The sequence below is a fragment of the Monodelphis domestica genome, chromosome 2 (genome assembly GCF_027887165.1).
Source record: "Monodelphis domestica isolate mMonDom1 chromosome 2, mMonDom1.pri, whole genome shotgun sequence".
In the NCBI taxonomy this organism is placed as follows: Eukaryota; Metazoa; Chordata; class Mammalia; order Didelphimorphia; family Didelphidae; genus Monodelphis; species Monodelphis domestica.
The window spans coordinates 505,931,824-505,950,540 of record NC_077228.1 but is presented as its reverse complement, the minus strand read 5'-3'; the positions used below and the strand labels follow the sequence as shown (position 1 = coordinate 505,950,540).

Sequence of the window (18,717 nt, the reverse complement as noted above, 5' to 3'; positions counted from 1 at the left end):
GTTCATGGAAGTATCCCTCCCTGGCCCACCTCCACCATGGCGCCCATTCCAGGTAGACTCACAGGGCCTCAGATAGGGCATCCGACCACCTATGAAGTTCATGGTGCTGATGCTGCTGTAACTGCTGCTAGAGGTTTTAGGTCAGAACAGCCTGAGCTGCGGAAAGGCAAGCTTCAACTGAGAAAAAGGAACAACAACAACAAACTTGTCAGCAATTTGAGGGGGAGGAACTGTGGGGTATATGTATGTGAGTGAGGTTAGAAGGTGGGGAGAAGATGGTGTTCTGAGAATAGCAAAGGAAACAACACTTTACCTTCCCTTTATGGAAACAAATCAATAAATGCAAAGAACTATGATCATAAATTCAGCATTGGAAAGAGCTTAGATATCAATGAGTTCAACCCCCCTAATTTTACAGAGGAGGAATTAACCCTAGAGAGGCTGAAAATTTCATGAGGGGTCACCCAGCCCAGGAAATGTCAGAGAAGAAAGGGGTCTTGAACCCAGGACTCCTTGACTCCAAATCCACATGGGTCAATCAGTGTGACCCAGTAGTGACCATCACATGATTTTGAAGTTGTTACAAGGGAATCACTTTAAAGGACTATATATATTAATTTAAGGTCGCCAAGGAATTCAGCTATGTAATTCCTAAATGAAAACTCAAGTCAGCTGTCAACCTTTTATGGAGTTTAATTTCAATAGGAGGAAGAAAGGAATTAGAGATAGAGAGAGAGAAAAAGGGAGAGAAGGGAATAGGGCTTAAATACCCCTTCTGTTTAGGCTGGGCCAAAAGGCCCAAGCCCTTAGATAGCTGGGGCAAAGAAAAGAGATCAGTCCATATTACTCACGTGACCAAAATGGAGAAACAGTCTCAGAGGCCCCCACCTTCAGCTTCCTTCAGAGCAAGTTTCTCAGAGCCCACACGAACCACACTGACCAACTACTCAAACTCCCTCTTGAGTCTTCAGACCCCCTATCTTTAAGGAAACCATCCAAGTTGCCTCCCCTCAGTTCTCACATCTACCAATCACTGTTCATCAATTTCCCTGTGCCAATGGAGGCTCTAGCTTAACCCAGGACCGCCCAGAGGCTTTGCACATGTCTGTTGAAGGTCATATTTCAAATGATTTAATCTTTGCTCCTTTGCTGCAGCCCTTTCTAAATCCTGTTAACCTGAGTAGGGTAGAGATTGGAATAATTAAATTTTGATCTAGGCTGCAGCCCTTACTCAATCCTGTTAGGACTGAATAGGGTGGAGATTTATTCCAAGTATCTCCATTGTATCAATTCTAAAATCAATCATGACTCAAAGAAATTCCTGTTCTGTGCTTAAGCATAGGTCAAAGCCCTTTCCATTGTTCAGCAAAAGGTTTCTGTCCTAAAGTAATCTGAAGAAGGGAAGAGAAGGAACCTCCCATGCCAATGGGGTTCCCATTCCAATAGACTATCAGTAAGAAATTTTCCAAGTATGAAATATCCCAATGGTGAAATTTCCAACATTTATAAGTCTAAGGAAATTTGAGGTTTACAAAAGTCAAGGAGATGTTGGTTCAAGTTCCCCCTCTGAAGGAAGTTATTTGACTTTTCAGTGTTCCCAAATGACTGTCTAAGACTAGAAATTTCAGAGAAGGTGGTGTCAACCTTCACTGGTAGAGAGAGTACCATAATGGTGTGGAGATAGAAACCGCTCCCTAAGTTTGTCCTACACCACATCCCATTTCACATGGGGACTTTTCGTGATGGAGGGGGACAGGAGTAAAAAGTTGTGGTGTGTGAGGGGAGGTCTCTCTGCCTCTGTCTCTGTCTCTGTCTCTGTCTCTGTCTCTCTGTCTCTCTGCCTCTGTCTCTGTCTCTGTCTCTCTCTGTCTCTGTCTCTCTCTGTCTCTCTGTCTCTGACTCTGTCTCTGGCTTTCTGTGTGTATGTGTGTGTGTGTGTCTATCTGTCTGTCTCTCCCTTGGTTGGCACTGAGGGCTCTGCAGGTTTGGTGGGCTTCCTGATTTGGCTTAGGGTATTTTTTTAGATAGGTGAGATGTTCTGTCTCCTTCCTACATTTCCTTTTTTTTTCACATATTTCCATTTTGATGAAAATTACATTCTTAAGAGCTATTAACAGACTCCTGACTTGAGAGTTAATTTTATAATGGCGACCACAATATTTTTATTAATATTACATTTAATAATTTTACTTTCATTTATTACAATGGGAGAGGAGATAAAGAGGGGAAAGGAGAAGCCTCTCTATCAGTGGCCCCACAAGTCATAGGCACAGAACTTTTCCTATAAACCCCTGGTTGTCAAAGTGGAGTCTGGGACTCCAGACTTCCTGATACTTCACAGAGTCTATAAGATTAAGCAAAAAATTATTTTATAATAATACTAAATGATTTTAATTTCTAATACAATAGATATTAATAGATATAACCCTCATAAACAAAAGCTCTTTGGGGCTTTCCTCTAGAATTGTTTAAAAACCCTTAACTTCTATCTTAGTATAGATTCTAAGACAGATGAGTGGCAAGGACTGGACAATGAGGGCTCAGTGGTCACATAGCTAGGACATGTCTGATGTCAGATTTGAACCCAGGACCTCCCATCTCTAGGCCTGGCTCTTCATCCACTGAACCACCCAGCTACCTCCAGTTTGTTTTCATCTGAGTCCTTCTTCTGACTTGTCAACAAGGAAATTAAATGGAATTACCTCTGGTCCTCCCTTCTACCTCCCACTGCCCTTCCTCCTGCAGACTGGCTGCTGAGGCTTGCACCCAAGCACTGAAGAGTGGAGGGGGAGAACCAAGGGCATGGAGAAAATCAGTCACCTGTATCTGGCTGACTTAGGTTGTCAGACCCAGTGACCATGCCAGATGGGTGTTGATACATTAGAGATCGTTCTCTGTCAATGCAGGCCTGAGGGAAACTGAAGCCCAACTGGCTTTGCTACATGATGTATGCTGATCATCCAGATGTGTCGCTTATCCTGTATCCCTCATCTGGATTGAATGGATGGTTACTAATCACAGGGTCGCCAGCTTTAGTCTCTCTGATACTCTGACCTCTGAGCTAACTCCTCACGGCTTCCCCCACTTACTGTTGGATTATATCAAAAGATCATAACATAATATCTTAGGATTTTTTAGAATTTTAATAAATGATAGAAATGAATTATTTGCCCAGGATTTGAGACTCCAAACCCATCCCTCTATCCACCATCTAACTTCCCAGTTTCCCTCCTGGTTTCTCTCACCCCAGCACCACTTTGTGCTCACATCTTTTTCCTACTGTGTGACATACAGAAGGGATACCTGGACCCTGAGCCCTCATCTCCAAGGAGACTCTTCCCAAGTATATCATACTCTTACCCTTCATCACAACCAGGTTGAGCTGGCAAAAAGCACCATAAAGAGCATTTGCCTCCCTCAGGCATGTTTCACAAAATTCTCCAGGACACTTATGGAAGACAAATTCGGTTTAGGGGTGCCCTTAGAGAGGGGAGGAGAAGAGGAACCAGAGAGAGCTCACTTGGGGTACAGGAAGGAGGGCACCAAAACTATTCATAGCTACACTCTTTGTGGTGGCAAAAAAAATGGAAATGAGGGGATGCCCTCCAATTGGGGAATGGCTGAACAAATGGTGGTATATGTTGGTGATGGAATACTATTGTGCTGTTAGGAATGATGAACTGCTTGATTTCCATACAAGCTGGAAAGACCTCCATGAACTGATGCAGAGCAAAATGAGCAGAACCAGGAGAATATTGTGCATAGGAACTGAGACATTATGGGACGATCAAATGTAATTGACTTTGCTACTAATAGCAATGCAATGATCCAGAACAATTCTGAGGGACTTATGAAAAAGAAGCTATCCACATTCAGAGGAAGAACTGTGGGAGTGGAAACACAGAAGAAAAACAACTGCTTGATCACTTGTTTATATGGATACCGGATGTGGGGTTTTGGTTTTTAAAAGATTATCACAAAAATGAATAATATGGAAATTAATATTGAGTGATAACACATGTAAAACCCAGTAGAATTGCTTATTGGCTTTGGGAGGGGGAGGGAAGAGGGGAGGGAAAGAACAGGAAAGAACCATGGAAAAATACTTAAATTCTAAACAAAGAATGAGGGCAGCTAGGTTCCTATTTTAACTTGTTATTCTAACTAGATACTAAATTTCTACCTATATCTCGAGTCTTTTATATTGAGGAGCCCTGGGGCAAAGGCACAGAGACCATACTCTAGTTCCAGCTGTGCAGGTAACTACTTTTTCTCAAAGTCTTTTCTGATTTGAGTCCATCCAAGATGCCTCTATTTCGTCACTCAACCATTGAGAGAGGCATCAGGAGATTCATTTAAGTATCTCAGGTCCTTTCCAGTTCAGGTGTAGATTAGTGAGCTCTAATACCTTCCACTGATCCCTGATAGGAGGCTCAAAGGAAATAATGCCTGTAAAGCATTTTGCCTACAGTACTAAACTAATACCAGGTCCAGCTCTTCCCTTATCTAGGCCCCCTATTTCATTCTCTAGACCTAGAACCTCACAAGATCCCTTGGGCCCCAGACACAGGTTTAATAAATCATAAGTTTATGTCATATTTATGATTATATTATATATTAATTAAATAATATATTTAATTACATAATTTATTTTATATTTATTATATATACTACATATTAATTATGTTATGTTATATGTTAATTATATAATATTTGTATATATTAATTATGTGATATACTAATCATATAATATATTAAGAACATGTATATTAATTATATAGTCTAATATAGCATTATATTAATAATGTATCATTATATATTAATTATATAATCTATTAATAATCTGCTGTGGGCAAAGTCCACCCTTGTCCATGACTCCAGGGTATCCGACTGTGGTGAATGATTAGTCAACAAAAATAACAAATGAAGACAGCTTAATCATAACAGCTATAGGATTGCTTTGCATCTGACAGCTGCTCCACCATTCCCAGGCTTGGTTTTTATTTTATACCCATTTTCTTGGCAGGAAGATTACATTACCTAACACACATGTTCAAAGAGAGATAATTGGAAAAGTGATACATTAACTTTTAATAAATCACTTGATTGACATTCTATATTTTTGTATTGTGATTAAAGACAGAATAAAGGTTGCACACAAGATAAATGATTTCATCACAGGTGGCTTAATTTTGTCATTACCCTATGAGAAGTTTTGAGCTTACAAACAATCAAAGAGAATTATGTATTGCTTTTAATAAAATGGAAATTAATCAGCAGTTCTTAGAAGACAACAATCATATCATCGAGGCTGAGGGGTCTAGGAACACAATTCAAATTTAGACTGGTCATTTCTAGGGAATTCCTGAATTACTGGTTTGTGTAATCGAGTCACTTAGGCATACTGAAGCTTAGTGTACCTGTACTATACCTGTACCTATTGTATGGCCTCTATGATTGATTTGTGTGCTGACTTCATGAGAATAGGCTTCTGTGAGTGGGAAAGTTCTTGGGCTTGACCTGTAGCTGCAGTTTTGCTGGGAATTATGTACCTAAGTAGTCTTTTGGGGATTGGGTTTAAGGGTCTGATCTTTTGGTGATGTTTTGGAGAATTAGGGTGCAGGTGTTTTGCTCTTGCATTATTTCTTTTGAGACTAGGGGGAATAATAATCATGTCAATTCATAGGTAAGGGGCATTGATGAAAGGTCATGTAAAGGCGATAGAGTGGGCAGTCACATCTCTCCAAGGACCACTCTGTGGTCTCCCCAGCTACCACGCGTGACTCTGTCAAGGCAGTGTGGTCTGATGGCCCCCTAAATTATGTAACCTATTATATTAATTATATAATTTTATGTATTGGTTATATGATATTATATATTGATTGTATGATATTCTCTTTTATAATATAATATTATATTATCATTTTATAATAAACCACAAGTTCAAGCTCAATACCATATAACAAACATTTATTAAGCACCTGCTATGCATATATGACTGTTGAGGCAACAGAGGAATACAAATTATAGGTAGAACATGGTCCCTGCCCTCAGGAAACAGAGTCCAAAAACCAGAAGTTGGAGTACAGTTGGAATATACAAAAAAAAAAAAACAAAGAAACCAACCCTCAAATAGATACTGTTTCATATGCTTGGAATAAACCTGGTCACAGAGATCAGACTAGAGTGGTTGACACCCAGGTTGAAATGGGCAGGAAGTTTCAGTTGGCTCTTGCTTATCACAAAATACTCCCTGGAGAAGGAAGGCTTTGCAAGGTATAAGGAAAGATCTTAGCATTTAACAAGGAACTGAGATGTCCAGAGGCACCAAGAAGGGTCAAATGGGGAGGGGGAAAGAAGCAACTGGCACTGGGTGGATACATCCCAGATAGGGTGTATTTGAAAAGTTGAGGCAGGGGCTCCATTTTGTTTTTAAACCCTTGCCTTCCATCTTAGAATCAATACTATGTATTGGTTCCAAGACAGAAGGCTAAGGGGTTAAGGGACTTGCCCAGGCTCACACAGCTAAGAAGTGGCTGAGGTCATATTTGAACCAAGATCCTCCCATCTCTAAGCCTGGCTCTCAGTCCACTGAACCACCTAGCCGTCCCCTGGGGGCTCCAGAGTGAGACGAGAGGAGTGGTGAGGGGAGAACCCTCCCACCCCCAACAAAATGCCAAACCATCACTCTGGAGGCAACAGCAATCAGGTCTGGAAGGTGAACTCAGCCCTAATTGTCCCAAGAAAGTATCCATCGTACAGGCTGGGCACATGAGAGATTCCTCCTGTGCCTTCCCCGAGAGGAGAGCCAGCGGTTTACTCCAACGTCTCTGATTCTGGGGCAGAGAGCCTGGTGCTCTGTCTGGAGAAGCGAGGAGAGGCAGGAGGGAGAGAAGAAAGGTTCAGGCTGGAACGCCCGCGTGAGGACCTATGTTTAGACCTGCACCTGGGTTAGCTGGATGTCTCCTGATACCTCCAGCTGGTTGATAGAGAGCAGGTTCCTTATGCGATGCTTGTAATCAAACTGATGGCACCCATTGACAGTCACCTTGAGGCAGGGGACATCACACCTGATGCACACCTAGAGGACAAGGGGACAATCAGAGCGACAAGTGTTTAGTAAGTGCCTGCTGGGTCCCAAGGGTTCAGAGACAAGGAGGCACTGTCTCTGCCCTCAAGGGGCTGACAGTCTTGCAGGGGAGACTCGGTGCACCTACATGGGTCAATACTAAAAGTGCATGCCAGGGGATGCAAGGCACCATCCCTTTACAATACTGCTGCTCATTCGCAAGGAGCCCTTTGTTCTCTGTGTAAGTAGGCTGAGCCGGGAAGGCAGAAAAGCTTCCCTGCCGCAGAGCTCGGATCGAGTCCTGATGGATTTATGAGGGTGACTAGCTAGATCATCCTGGAGAGACATGGGATAAATGTAAGGGATTGTGCACTAGATAGATGAGGAGAATTTGATCACTAGCCATAAATTAGGGCAGCTAGGTGACTCAGTGGGATAGAATCCCGACCCTGGAATGGAGAAGATCCCTGTTCAATTTCTGCCTCAAACTTTTTTTTTAGACCCTTACTTTTTGTTTTAGGAGCTATACAAGTATCTCTTCCAAGGCAAAATAGAGAGAGGTAAGAGCTAGGCAATTAGGAGTAAGTGACTTGCCCAGGGTCACACAGTTAGGAAGTGTCTAAGGCCAGATTTGAACCCAGGAATTCTGTCTCCAGGTCCAGTGCTCTATCCACTGTGCTACCTAGCTGCCCCAATTGCTTCAAACTCTTATCAATCATGTGACTCTAGGCTAGTCATTCAACTTCTACCTGCCTCAGTTTCCACATCTATAAAATGGGAATAAAAATGGCACCTATCTCTCAGGGTTGTTGGGAGGATCAGATGAGATATTTGTAAAGCAATTTTCAAACTTTAAAGTGTTATATAAATAATGGTTGTGATTATGTATTATTTTGCAGAAATCTAGTTAGAATGAGATCCTCATAAAAGGCCAACCTTGGGTCCTGGGCTTACAGATTTGAATCAGGATAAGGACAGCCTTGGAGGTGATATAATCCCCTTCTAATTCAATGGAAATAGGACTGAGGACCAGGTCTGGAGTCAGGAGGTTTGGAGTTCAAATTTGGCCTCAGATACTTCCTAGCTGTGTGACCCTGGGCAAGTTACTTAACTCTGATTGTCTAGCCCTAATCACTTTTCTGTCAAAAAACTCATACTAAGACAGAAGGTGAGCATTTGAAAAACGATGGATTGAAAGAATGATAGATTCAGAGTCAGAGTGATGTGGGTTGGCAGTGGTAAATAGTGCTTTGAAATCCCTTTTCTAAATAGTACTTTTGAATCTTCTGATTTTTACTAGTTAGCAAATATTTGCCAATTAGAATATAGACTTGAACTTTGTGCACCTGAATTAACTTGAAGGATGTTATGACTTTATCCCCTTTGATAAGAGTTTATAGGGCTGAGAAATGACACCCAAGCCCCCAAACAACCTTACAAGTCTGACAAAGAGGACATGAGAGGGAATGTCACAAAGGTGCACTGGACATCTTCCAGCTGAGCCACACCACTGCCCTGAGCTTTTTCCATCACCCTGTCTTCACTATCTGTAACATCCTTGAATAGCACGATCATGTCTTAAGTTGAAGGGTTCTGAGCTCCAATTCTTTGGGTGAGAAGCAGTTTTGTCCTCCCACAACAAGAGGACTCGGTTTATTTTTAACTCCTAATTCTCCCACTGACTACCTGTGTACATGTGAGTAAACATCTCTTCCCCAAGCCTTAGTTTCCTCATCCACAACAGGAGGGACTTGGTCTAGGTCACAGTGATGGCGGACCTTTTAGAGACTGAGTGCCCAAACTTCAATTCTCACACTGCACGTGAGCCTCTCACTTTACTCCAGAAAGGGGTGGGAGGAAGTGCTCCCATTGGGCTATTGGGCAGATGGGTGGGTGATATCCTCAGGCATGGTGGAGAGGGAAAAAGGAGCAACCCCCCAGACACATATGCCACAGGTTCAACAACACAGGTCTAGGAGAACCCTGTGATTCAACCAGATAATTGTTTTTTTTTTTTATCTACAAAATGAGATAGTCAAAATAAGGTTATTTCATTAAGCCCAAACTTTGTTTTCTAAGTATAATTTGTTTATGTGTGTGCTTGGCTCCCTATAGTGAGGTAGCAGTGGATAGAATACCAAGCCTCTGCCAAGAAGATCTTGGGTTCAAATTTGGCCTCAGATACTTCCTAACTTGTGATCACAAATGAGTCACTTAGCCCTTGCTGTTCTTAGAACTAATACTAAGACAGAAAGGAAAGCTTTTTTTTTTTTTTCAATCCCATCTTGGGGGGAAAAAAAGATGCCATTTCTGGGATAGCAAGGTGGTTCAGTGGATAGAGAGGTCATTAAGCTTGGAGGCAGGAGGCCCTGGGTTTAAATGTGGCCACAGATATTTCTTAGCTGTGTGACTCTGGGCAAGTCACTTACCCCTAATTGCCTGACCCTTGCTACTTTTCTGCCTTGGAACCAACACTTAATATTAATTCTAAAGCAGAAAGTAAGGGTTTTATAAACACATTATTTAAAGACATGCCCTTCATTTCAGTCTTCTTCTGAGCCTCATGGTATCATAGAGGAGACACTGTGTTTGTTGAAAGCAATGACAGAAGAGCACAAGCTCTGGTCTTATCCACATTGGAAAGGCTTCTGTGGGTCCAGTGAGAGAGTGAGTTAAATCCCACCAGTGGAGGACCTGCCTGGCTAAAGAGAGATTCATTTCAGCTTAGCTTCAGTGTGATAAATGGTTTGCTCCCAATCCCTCTTGGAGCCACTCATTATGTGATCTGTGCCAGTGGAGTGAGTCTAAGCTGAGGAAATGTCTGATCATTGTAGCCCTGAAGTCATGCCAGGGCCATTCTGTGCCAACACTTCTGGGGATTTCCTCCATGTACCACCTGAGCCCTTAGGTCAGTGTTTTCTTATTATCTTCCCAATGTCGGCAGCTCTTCCTCTTCTGGGTGCAGAGGTCTGGACGGGATCTGCTCCCACCCCTGGGAAATGAATGACTTAATGTCTTCTATCATCAGTCTCCTTCCTAGTCCATTATGCTCTGATGGAACCTCTGGAATTCAAGGTCTACCTCCCACCCCACCTACCAAGCTCCCTCTCCCTCCTCGTGCTTTACCATGAAGGACTGGCCTCTGGCGAAGGGCATACAACCAGGCAGACCACGCTCTTCAGATCCCCACGAGCGGTTAATCTGGGTGTTCCGGACCACAGCATTCTCACAAAATCGTGGGTTCAGATGGAAGGCGATGTCATTCCCACACTTCAGGTTGATTTCAAACCTGAAGGAAAGAGACAAGAAGATATAGAGATAGAGAGATAGAGATAGAGATAGAGAGAGAGAGAGAGAGAGAGAGAGAGAGAGAGAGAGAGAGAGAGAGAGAGATACAGAGAGAGAGAGAGAGAGAAAGAGAGAGAGAGAGAGAGAGAGATACAGAGAGAGAGAGATACAGAGAGAGAGATACAGAGAGAGAGAGAGAGAGAGATACAGAGAGAGAGAGAGAGAGAGAGAGAGAGAGAGAGAGAGAGAGAGAGAGAGAGATACAGAGAGAGAGAGAGAGAGAGAGAGAGAGAGAGAGTACAGAGAGAGAGAGAGAGAGAGAGAGAGATACAGAGAGAGAGAGAGAGAAAGAGAGAGAGATGTTCTTTCCTTTGATGGGATGTAAGCTCCAGGACAGGCACTGTCTCATTTTTATCGTTGAGTGCCCACCATCTAGGACTGTGCGTGGTCCATAGTAGATGCTAAGCTTATGGACTGATTAATTAGGTCAACTCTCCTCTCCTTTCTCTGCCCTCTACCCTATATCTGTTTATTGAAATTCTCCTTTTGTTTCAAGACTCTCCTCAGGTATCTCCTTTTCCAGGAAGTCTTCCAGTATACCTCCACCCAACCCAGGTAAGAGTGATCTTTCCCTCCTTTTTATTTCTCACTTTGCCTGGATCTCTCCTTTGTGCTATCAGTAGGTCCTGATTAGATCAAATTAAGAATTTATGTGAAGTGGTTAATTTTTTTAAACCCTTTGACCTTCTGTGTTAGAATCAATACTGTGTATTGGTAGAAGAACAGTATGGCTAGTGTGAAGACTGGATTTGGCTCTCTCCTGATTGTAACAATGAAGGCACTTAGCTCTTCCTTTATTGGGAAGATTAAATTGTAATCCCCTGTCTATTTTTAGATTTTAATCAAAAGTGTTAACTCAGTATTTAAAGTAGATCTACCTATTTTAATCTACAAAAAGATGTTAACTAACCAAAAAAGGTGTTAACTAACTACAAAAGGTGTTAAGTAACAAAAAAGGGTGTTAACTAACAAAAAAAAAGGTTTTAACTAACTACAAAAAGTGTTAACTAATCACAAAAGACAATGGGGGCTAAGTGACTTGCCTAGGGTCACACAGCTAGGAAGTGTCTGAGGCCAGTTTTGTACCTAAGACCTCCTGTCTCTAGGTCTCAAATCACTGAGCCACATAGCAGCACTCCACACACCCCCAATAATCTCTTAAGTGCCAAATCTAATAATCTTTTCCCATCCTTCATCCATTTTTTCTTCAGCTTTCGACGTTTGACCACCCTCACGTCCTTGATAGTCACTTCTCTCTAGGTTTTTATGACCCTACTGTCTCCTGATTCTCTTCCGGACTGCTCTTCCTCCCCATCGCTGCCTCTGGACTTCCTTGATTTCCTTCAAGTGCCAGCTAATGTCCCACCATCTATAGGAAATCCTTCCCAGTCCCCCTTAATGTTAGCTACCTTCCTTCTGTTGATTATCTCCAATGTATCCTCTTTTGAGTTGTTGGGACATAATAGTTTGCATGTTGTCTCCCCGTTAGATTGGAACTCCTTGGAGGTAAGGACTCTTTTTGACCTTTCCTTGCATCTGCAGTACTTGCACAGTGCTTGGCAAATAGAAGATGCTTCATAAATGCTTACGACTAACTGATTAGGGCTAGGGACGTGCCATAGCTGCCCGGAGACAAAAAGAAAGCTAGATGAAGGGAATTGTTAACCCTGAGAACTAGGACTGATGCTAACCGGTTAGCAGTAGGCAGGATGGAGCCAGACACGAGGATTATCCGGTTTGGGTAGAGCCCCCCAGAAATTGATGTACGGAATGGTAAGGGCTGCAGAAGGAAGGAGAGACAACGCGTTAAACAATGGAGTGGGCGATTCCTGTTGTAAGAAGGGACGTTTGAAAAATGTAGATCGAAAACTTGGGCAATCGGGATCAGTTTGGTGCCTTTGAGAAAGGTTAAGAATCTGTGATTTTGTTGACATGGGGAAACTCCTAAGGGAGGAAAGTCCCTCTACCAGTGCAGATGAGCACCTTTTCTGTAATTCAGAGTTGTGAAGCATTTCCTAGAAGTGACTTGCTCAAGGTCACCCAGACAGTTTGGATCAGAGGCTAAACTTGAACTCAGGTTTTACTGACTCCAAAACCAGCTCTCCACCCACCACACCATGTTGTCTCTCATTTTGGGGAAACGAATGATAATTATAACCTCCGTAAAACAAAAATAAAGCCCAGAGGAAGCCAGGCACTTGTGCCACAATATGACCTGAGGTCAAGAAAAGGCTGGAGGACTATCCCAGGGGATAACTGGAGGGAGAAATCAGCCCCCAGTGGAGTTGTTCATTTCCAAGTTTGGGGCTGCCTTGGGTTTTCTCAGGCCCCTTCACCCCAGAAGACCTCTTAAGCCTCAGAGTCTTAGGCTCATGCCATCTCCCCCCTGGAGCACAAGGCAACAACTTACATACAACGGACCAGAGAACAACGAGGGTGGGAGAAAGGGGCCCTAGAAAAGAGAAGAGACAATGGAAATGTTCAGAGGCAGCAGCACCCATAGTCACACACGCACATAGTGATACAGACACGGTCACACGCAGTCACATACACAGATATGCCCAAACATATATAGGCATACACAGTCACCCACAGTATATACACAAATATAAAGACACACAGTCACTCCCAAAGACAGTCAGACACAGATGTCGTGCTACACAGTCATACACAGACACATATGCAGATACACCCAGACACATAGACACACACAGTCACCTACAGACCTTGAGATAGAGTCACACACAGTACATGCACAAATATAGTCATACGCAGAGTCACACACAGACAAAAATGCAGGTACACCCTGACAGTCACACACAGACCTAGTGATACAGTCACACACCATTCCTATATAGACATACAGTCACACACAGACACAAATGCAGGTACACCCTGACAGTCACACACAGACCTAGTGATACAGCCACACACCATTCCTATATAGACATACAGTCACACACAGACACAATCACACACAGACCTAGTGATAGTCACACATAGTACATACATAGATAGTCACACATAGTAATACACAAATATATAGACACACAGTCACACACACAGACTTAGTGATACACAATCACACATAGAATCCTATATAAACAAATACACCCAGACACAGACACACACAGACATATAGTCACACAGAGTACATACACAAATATATAGACATGTAATCACAGATACAGTCACACACAGTACATGCACAAATATAGTCATACGCAGAGTCACACACAGACAAAAATGCAAGTACACCCTGACAATCACACACAGACCTAGTGATACAGTCACACACCATTCATATATAGACACACAGACACACACAGACATAAATGCAGGTACACGCAGACACATAGTCATGGCCAGACACAGTCACACACAGACCTTGTGATATAATCACACATCATACATTTATAGACACACAGACACACACAGACACAAATGCAGGTACACTCAGACATATAGTCATGCCCAGACACAGTCACACACAGACCTTGTGATATAATCACACATCATACATTTATAGACACAGAGACACACACAGACACAAATGCAGGTACACCCAGACACATAGTCACACCCGTACACAGCCACACACAGACCTCGTGATACAGTCACACACAGACCTAGTGATAGTCACACACAGAGACACACATAGCACATATACAAATATACAGACACAGTCACAAATAGACACACAGAGACATACAGTCATACACAGTCACTCAGAGTACACATACAGACACAGACATAGACACAAAGTCACACAGAGGCTATTGCACAGAGACAGACCTAGTGATACAGTCACACACAGTACATATGCAGACACTGAGTCACACACAGACACATAGGCACACATAATCACATAGAGACACACAGACATACAATTACACATACACACATACACAAATCAATGAGCCCAACTTTTCTGGACCTCACTTTCTTCCCTCTAAAATCCCTAGCACTTAGCACAGTGCCTGGCACATAAAAGGTGCTTAATAAATGTTTATGGAGTTGCTGGATTGGATTACAGAGCTTTTGAGAACCCTTCTGGTTCTAAAGTTATGATTTTGTTTATATAGCAAATAATACACAGAGCATTCCTAGGGCCCTGGCCAGGTCTTCAGTCTAGCCTCAGACCCCAGATCCCAGCCTTCCTCACTGAGTAGCCCTGATCACAGGTCGTGTCTCAGAGAACTCAGTCCATTTTTTAACCCTTATTTTCTGTCTTAAAACTGATACAAGCATCAGTTCCAAGGCAGAAGAGTGGTAAGAGCTAGGCAGTCAGAGTTAAGTGACTTGCCCAGGTTCACACAGTTAGGAAGTAACTGAGGTCAGATTTGAGCCCAGGACCTCCCTTCTCTAGACCTGACTTTTTATCCACTGAGCCACCCAGCTGCCACTGCTTGGTCCATTTTTAACAAATGAAAAGAGGGAGATGAACGGAGGGGGTCAGCATTTGAGTCTTACACTGGGCATAGCCGAGTGGACACCAGGGATAAACGTTTGACTCTGGAAGGAAAAAGAAGAGAGAGAAAGTTCAATGAATCCATCAATCATGAAAACCCACCGCAGATCCCTAGAAAGTACCACCTTCCCATGTTCATCTTGAAAATTCTTTAGCTGGCTAGGGCTGTTTCCTTTTCCTCTGGGGTCTTTACCTTGGTAAAGGAAGGGTGCTGAGAAATCTCATACCATTCCCTCTTCCCCATCGTCTGAGACATCTTTAGGAAATCACTTTGGGTCACTCCAATATGGCAGGATTTTAAAGGTGGGGACCTTTTTTTTTAGGGAAAAAAGTCAGAATCTTTGGCTTCTTTTCAGAGAGGAGGGACATATTCCGTAGGACTCAGATAGTGAATTGTTAGTTTTGCTGAACTGATTTCCTTCCTCTTTTTTATTCTTTATCATTTGAGATAGTTCTCTAGGTAGGAGATGGAGTTGGGATATCTCTATGGACTTCCAGGGTTGGATCAGAGCCTTAGAAAAGAACCCTTCCATTTTTAGCACAATGATCTTCTATCCAGCATTATATAATTATGTATTATATATTATAAATCATGTTATTTGATATATGTAATTATTATAACAATAATCTGGTTATATCACATGATACGCATCCTAATATAATGCACGATACATATAATTATAATAGAATAATACACAGGGCATTCTGTTAGATTAAACTAACGGTAGGGGGTGGGACATCTTTATGAATTTATAGGTTTGGATTAGAGTCTTAGAGAACCTTTTCATTTTTAGTCCCATAACCTTACATCTAATATTATATAATTATATACTCTATTATTATTATTACATATTATAATCATATTCTACTATATTGTATATGATTATATTATGTATGATATAATTATTATAGAATAATATATAGAACATTTTGTTAGACTCAGCTTGGAGATGAGGTAGGATATATTTGAAAATGAAGGTGATAGGAAAACAAATTATAATGCAAATAGTGGAGGAAGTGTGGGATGGGGAACCTCTGTCTTCTCTTACACCCCATGGAAAGGAAGTGAGAGTTGAGGGTGGTATTTTGACCAAGTTGGGGGCCTGGGAGTTCGGGGTGGAGATAATAGTCATGAAATCTTGTGCCTAAAGAGAAAGCCAGCCTCTCTAAGAAAGAGCTCTGGACTTGGAGTGAAAAGAGATCTGGGTTCAAATCTCAGCTCTGAGAAACCTCAGTTTTCTCATCTGCAAAATAGGGATAAATAACATTTGTAAGTTCCTGTCCCAGTGAGTTATGGGAGGGGGGCTCAAATAAGGCAATGATACAAATCTGAAAGCACTAAATCAATGATATCATTTGACCTTCAAGGACCACCCCAGAAGACCAGACTAGAGGAGAAAGGGTCACATTGAGGACCAAGAAAGAGGCAATCCCTGGACCAGCTCTCTGGGGACAGTCCCACTCTGGTCCTTATCTGAATAAACTGAGAAGCAACAAATAAAATCTGAAGAGTTGGGGAATCTAAGAACTTACAATGATGGTGCCAGCAGGAGGCCAAACTGGGTCAGGAGGCTAAAAAGGAGGGACAAACAGAACAACGTCATTCCTGGAGTACCAGCAGGAGCTGAACCCTGAACCTGGCTGGTAAGAAACCAAAACTCTTGTAGGTTTTAAGGTCTTACTCTGTTCCTCTCAAAAGTTCATAATCTCAAATCCACAAATGTGTATTTTTCTAAAAAATATTTTGATAACAGTCTTTCCCTATAATTGTTTTCCTTAGCAATCCCATGCATTTTAATTATATTTATGCATTTTGCTATATTCCAACAATATTCTTTTGAGAAGAGGTCCATAGGCTTCACCAGCATGTTACCTAAGGACTCCTTAGCCTTGGTTGCAGCTGGATTAAATTAAGGGTTCTTAACTTGGGGGGCAATCTATGGACCTTAAGGGGTCCTCAGAAAATTGGATCTTTATTTCAATAAATATATTTTCCTTTGTAGTCCTATTATCTTACATTAAATATTTTTAACCCCTTACCTTCTGTCTTGGAACCAATACCATGTATTGGTTCCAAAGCAGAAGAGTAGTAAGGGCTATGCACTGGGGATCAAGTGACTTGTCCAGGGTCACACAGCTAAGAAATGTATGAGGCTAGATTTGAACCCAGGACCTCCTATCTCTAGGTCTGGTTCTCTATCTGCTGAGCCACTTAGGTTCCCCTTACATTTTTTACAAACATTATTTTGAGAATGGGTCCATAGGCTTCACCATAGTGGGGGCTCAGGATATACACAAAAAGATTAAGAGCCTCTCTACTCTAGGAAAGACTTTTACATGCCTCCTTTCTATTTCTCAAACCCATTACCTTCTGATGTACCCTATATGTTGACTCCCCCAATCCTGGGCATATTCAACACCTGCAGATGCCTCTTCTCCCAGGGAAAAATCTCAGATGTCCTTCTAAGGACAGAAGGCGAGGTTGTGATTTCTGGTGCAAGTGTCCCTTCACCCTCCCCACAGGCAGAAGGGGCCAAGGAGAGTGACTCTTAAATTGCTCTTTCACTCTAAGTAGTCTCTGGTCCTTTAAAAAGCAGAGGGGGCTTTCTTCTAAAGAAGCCTTAAAGGAATTGAACTATTCCATGACCCTGCTGGGGTGAGGTGGCACTGCCGATCCAGGCACCTCTTCTGTTCTGGACACTCTGAAGTTTCAGGTATGGGGTGTGTTAAGTAAATATTCATCCACCCATTGTTCTAACATCCCTGAGAGACACTGACTCTAATCTTATTCTAAATGCTCTGACTATTCAACTGTTCTAACTGTTGGCTTCACTGCTCAGACTGTGCTGACTGATAGGCAGTTCTGACTGTTGGCTTTCCTGCTCAGACTGTCCTGACAGATAGGCAGTTCTGGCTGTTGGCTTTCATGCTCAAACTGTGCTGACTAATAGATGGATCTGACTGTTGGCTTTCCTGTTCAGACTGTCCTGACTGTCCAACTGTTCTAACTGTTGGCTTCACTGCTCAGACTGTGCTGACTGATAGGCAGTTCTGACTGTTGGCTTTCTTGCTCAAACTGTGCTGACTAATGATGGTTCTGACTGTTGGCTTTCCTGTTTAGACTGTCCTGGCTGTTCAACTGTTCTAACTGTTGGCTCCACTGCTCAGACTGTGCTGACTGATGGACGGTTCTAACTGTTGGCTTCACTGCTCAGACTGTGCTGACTAATGATGGTTCTGGCTGTTGGCTTTCCTGTTCAGACTGTCCTGGCTGTTCAACTATTCTAACTGTTGGCTCCACTGCTCAGACTGTGCTGACTGATGGACGGTTCTGACAGTTGGCTTTCCTGCTCAGACTGTCCTGACAGATAGGCAGTTCTGGCTGTTGGCTTTCCTGTTCAGACTGTCCTGGCTGTTCAACTGTTCTAACTGTTGGCTCCACTGCTCACACTGTGCTGACTGATAGGCAGTTCTGACTGTTGGCTTTCTTGCTCAAACTGTGCTGACTAATGATGGTTCTGACTGTTGGCTTTCCAGTTTAGACTGTCCTGGCTGTTCAACTGTTCTAACTGTTGGCTCCACTGCTCAGACTGTGCTGACTGATGGACGGTTCTAACTGTTGGCTTCACTGCTCAGACTGTGCTGACTAATGATGGTTCTGGCTGTTGGCTTTCCTGTTCAGACTGTCCTGGCTGTTCAACTGTTCTAACTGTTGGCTCCACTGCTCAGACTGTGCTGACTGATGGACGGTTCTGACAGTTGGCTTTCCTGCTCAGACTGTCCTGACAGATAGGCAGTTCTGGCTGTTGGCTTTCATGCTCAAACTGTG

General features: G+C 42.6%; 1 protein-coding gene across 2 annotated transcripts in view; it reads right to left on the bottom strand.

The window, feature by feature from the left end:
- Nucleotides 1-5,953: 5,953 nt before the first annotated feature.
- The window catches only part of LGALS9 (galectin 9), a 28,258-nt gene continuing 15,494 nt past the window's right edge, over nucleotides 5,954-18,717 (bottom strand). For both annotated transcript variants that reach the window (XM_007485584.3, XM_007485585.3), the window contains 6 exons: nucleotides 16,422-16,460; nucleotides 14,891-14,932; nucleotides 12,828-12,869; nucleotides 12,109-12,197; nucleotides 10,196-10,358; nucleotides 5,954-7,081 (listed from right to left, as the gene is read on the bottom strand). In XM_007485584.3, the coding sequence (XP_007485646.2) occupies nucleotides 6,935-7,081; nucleotides 10,196-10,358; nucleotides 12,109-12,197; nucleotides 12,828-12,869; nucleotides 14,891-14,932; nucleotides 16,422-16,460 (522 nt within the window). In that variant the 3' untranslated portion in view covers nucleotides 5,954-6,934. The remainder of the gene's footprint in view (nucleotides 7,082-10,195; nucleotides 10,359-12,108; nucleotides 12,198-12,827; nucleotides 12,870-14,890; nucleotides 14,933-16,421; nucleotides 16,461-18,717) is intronic.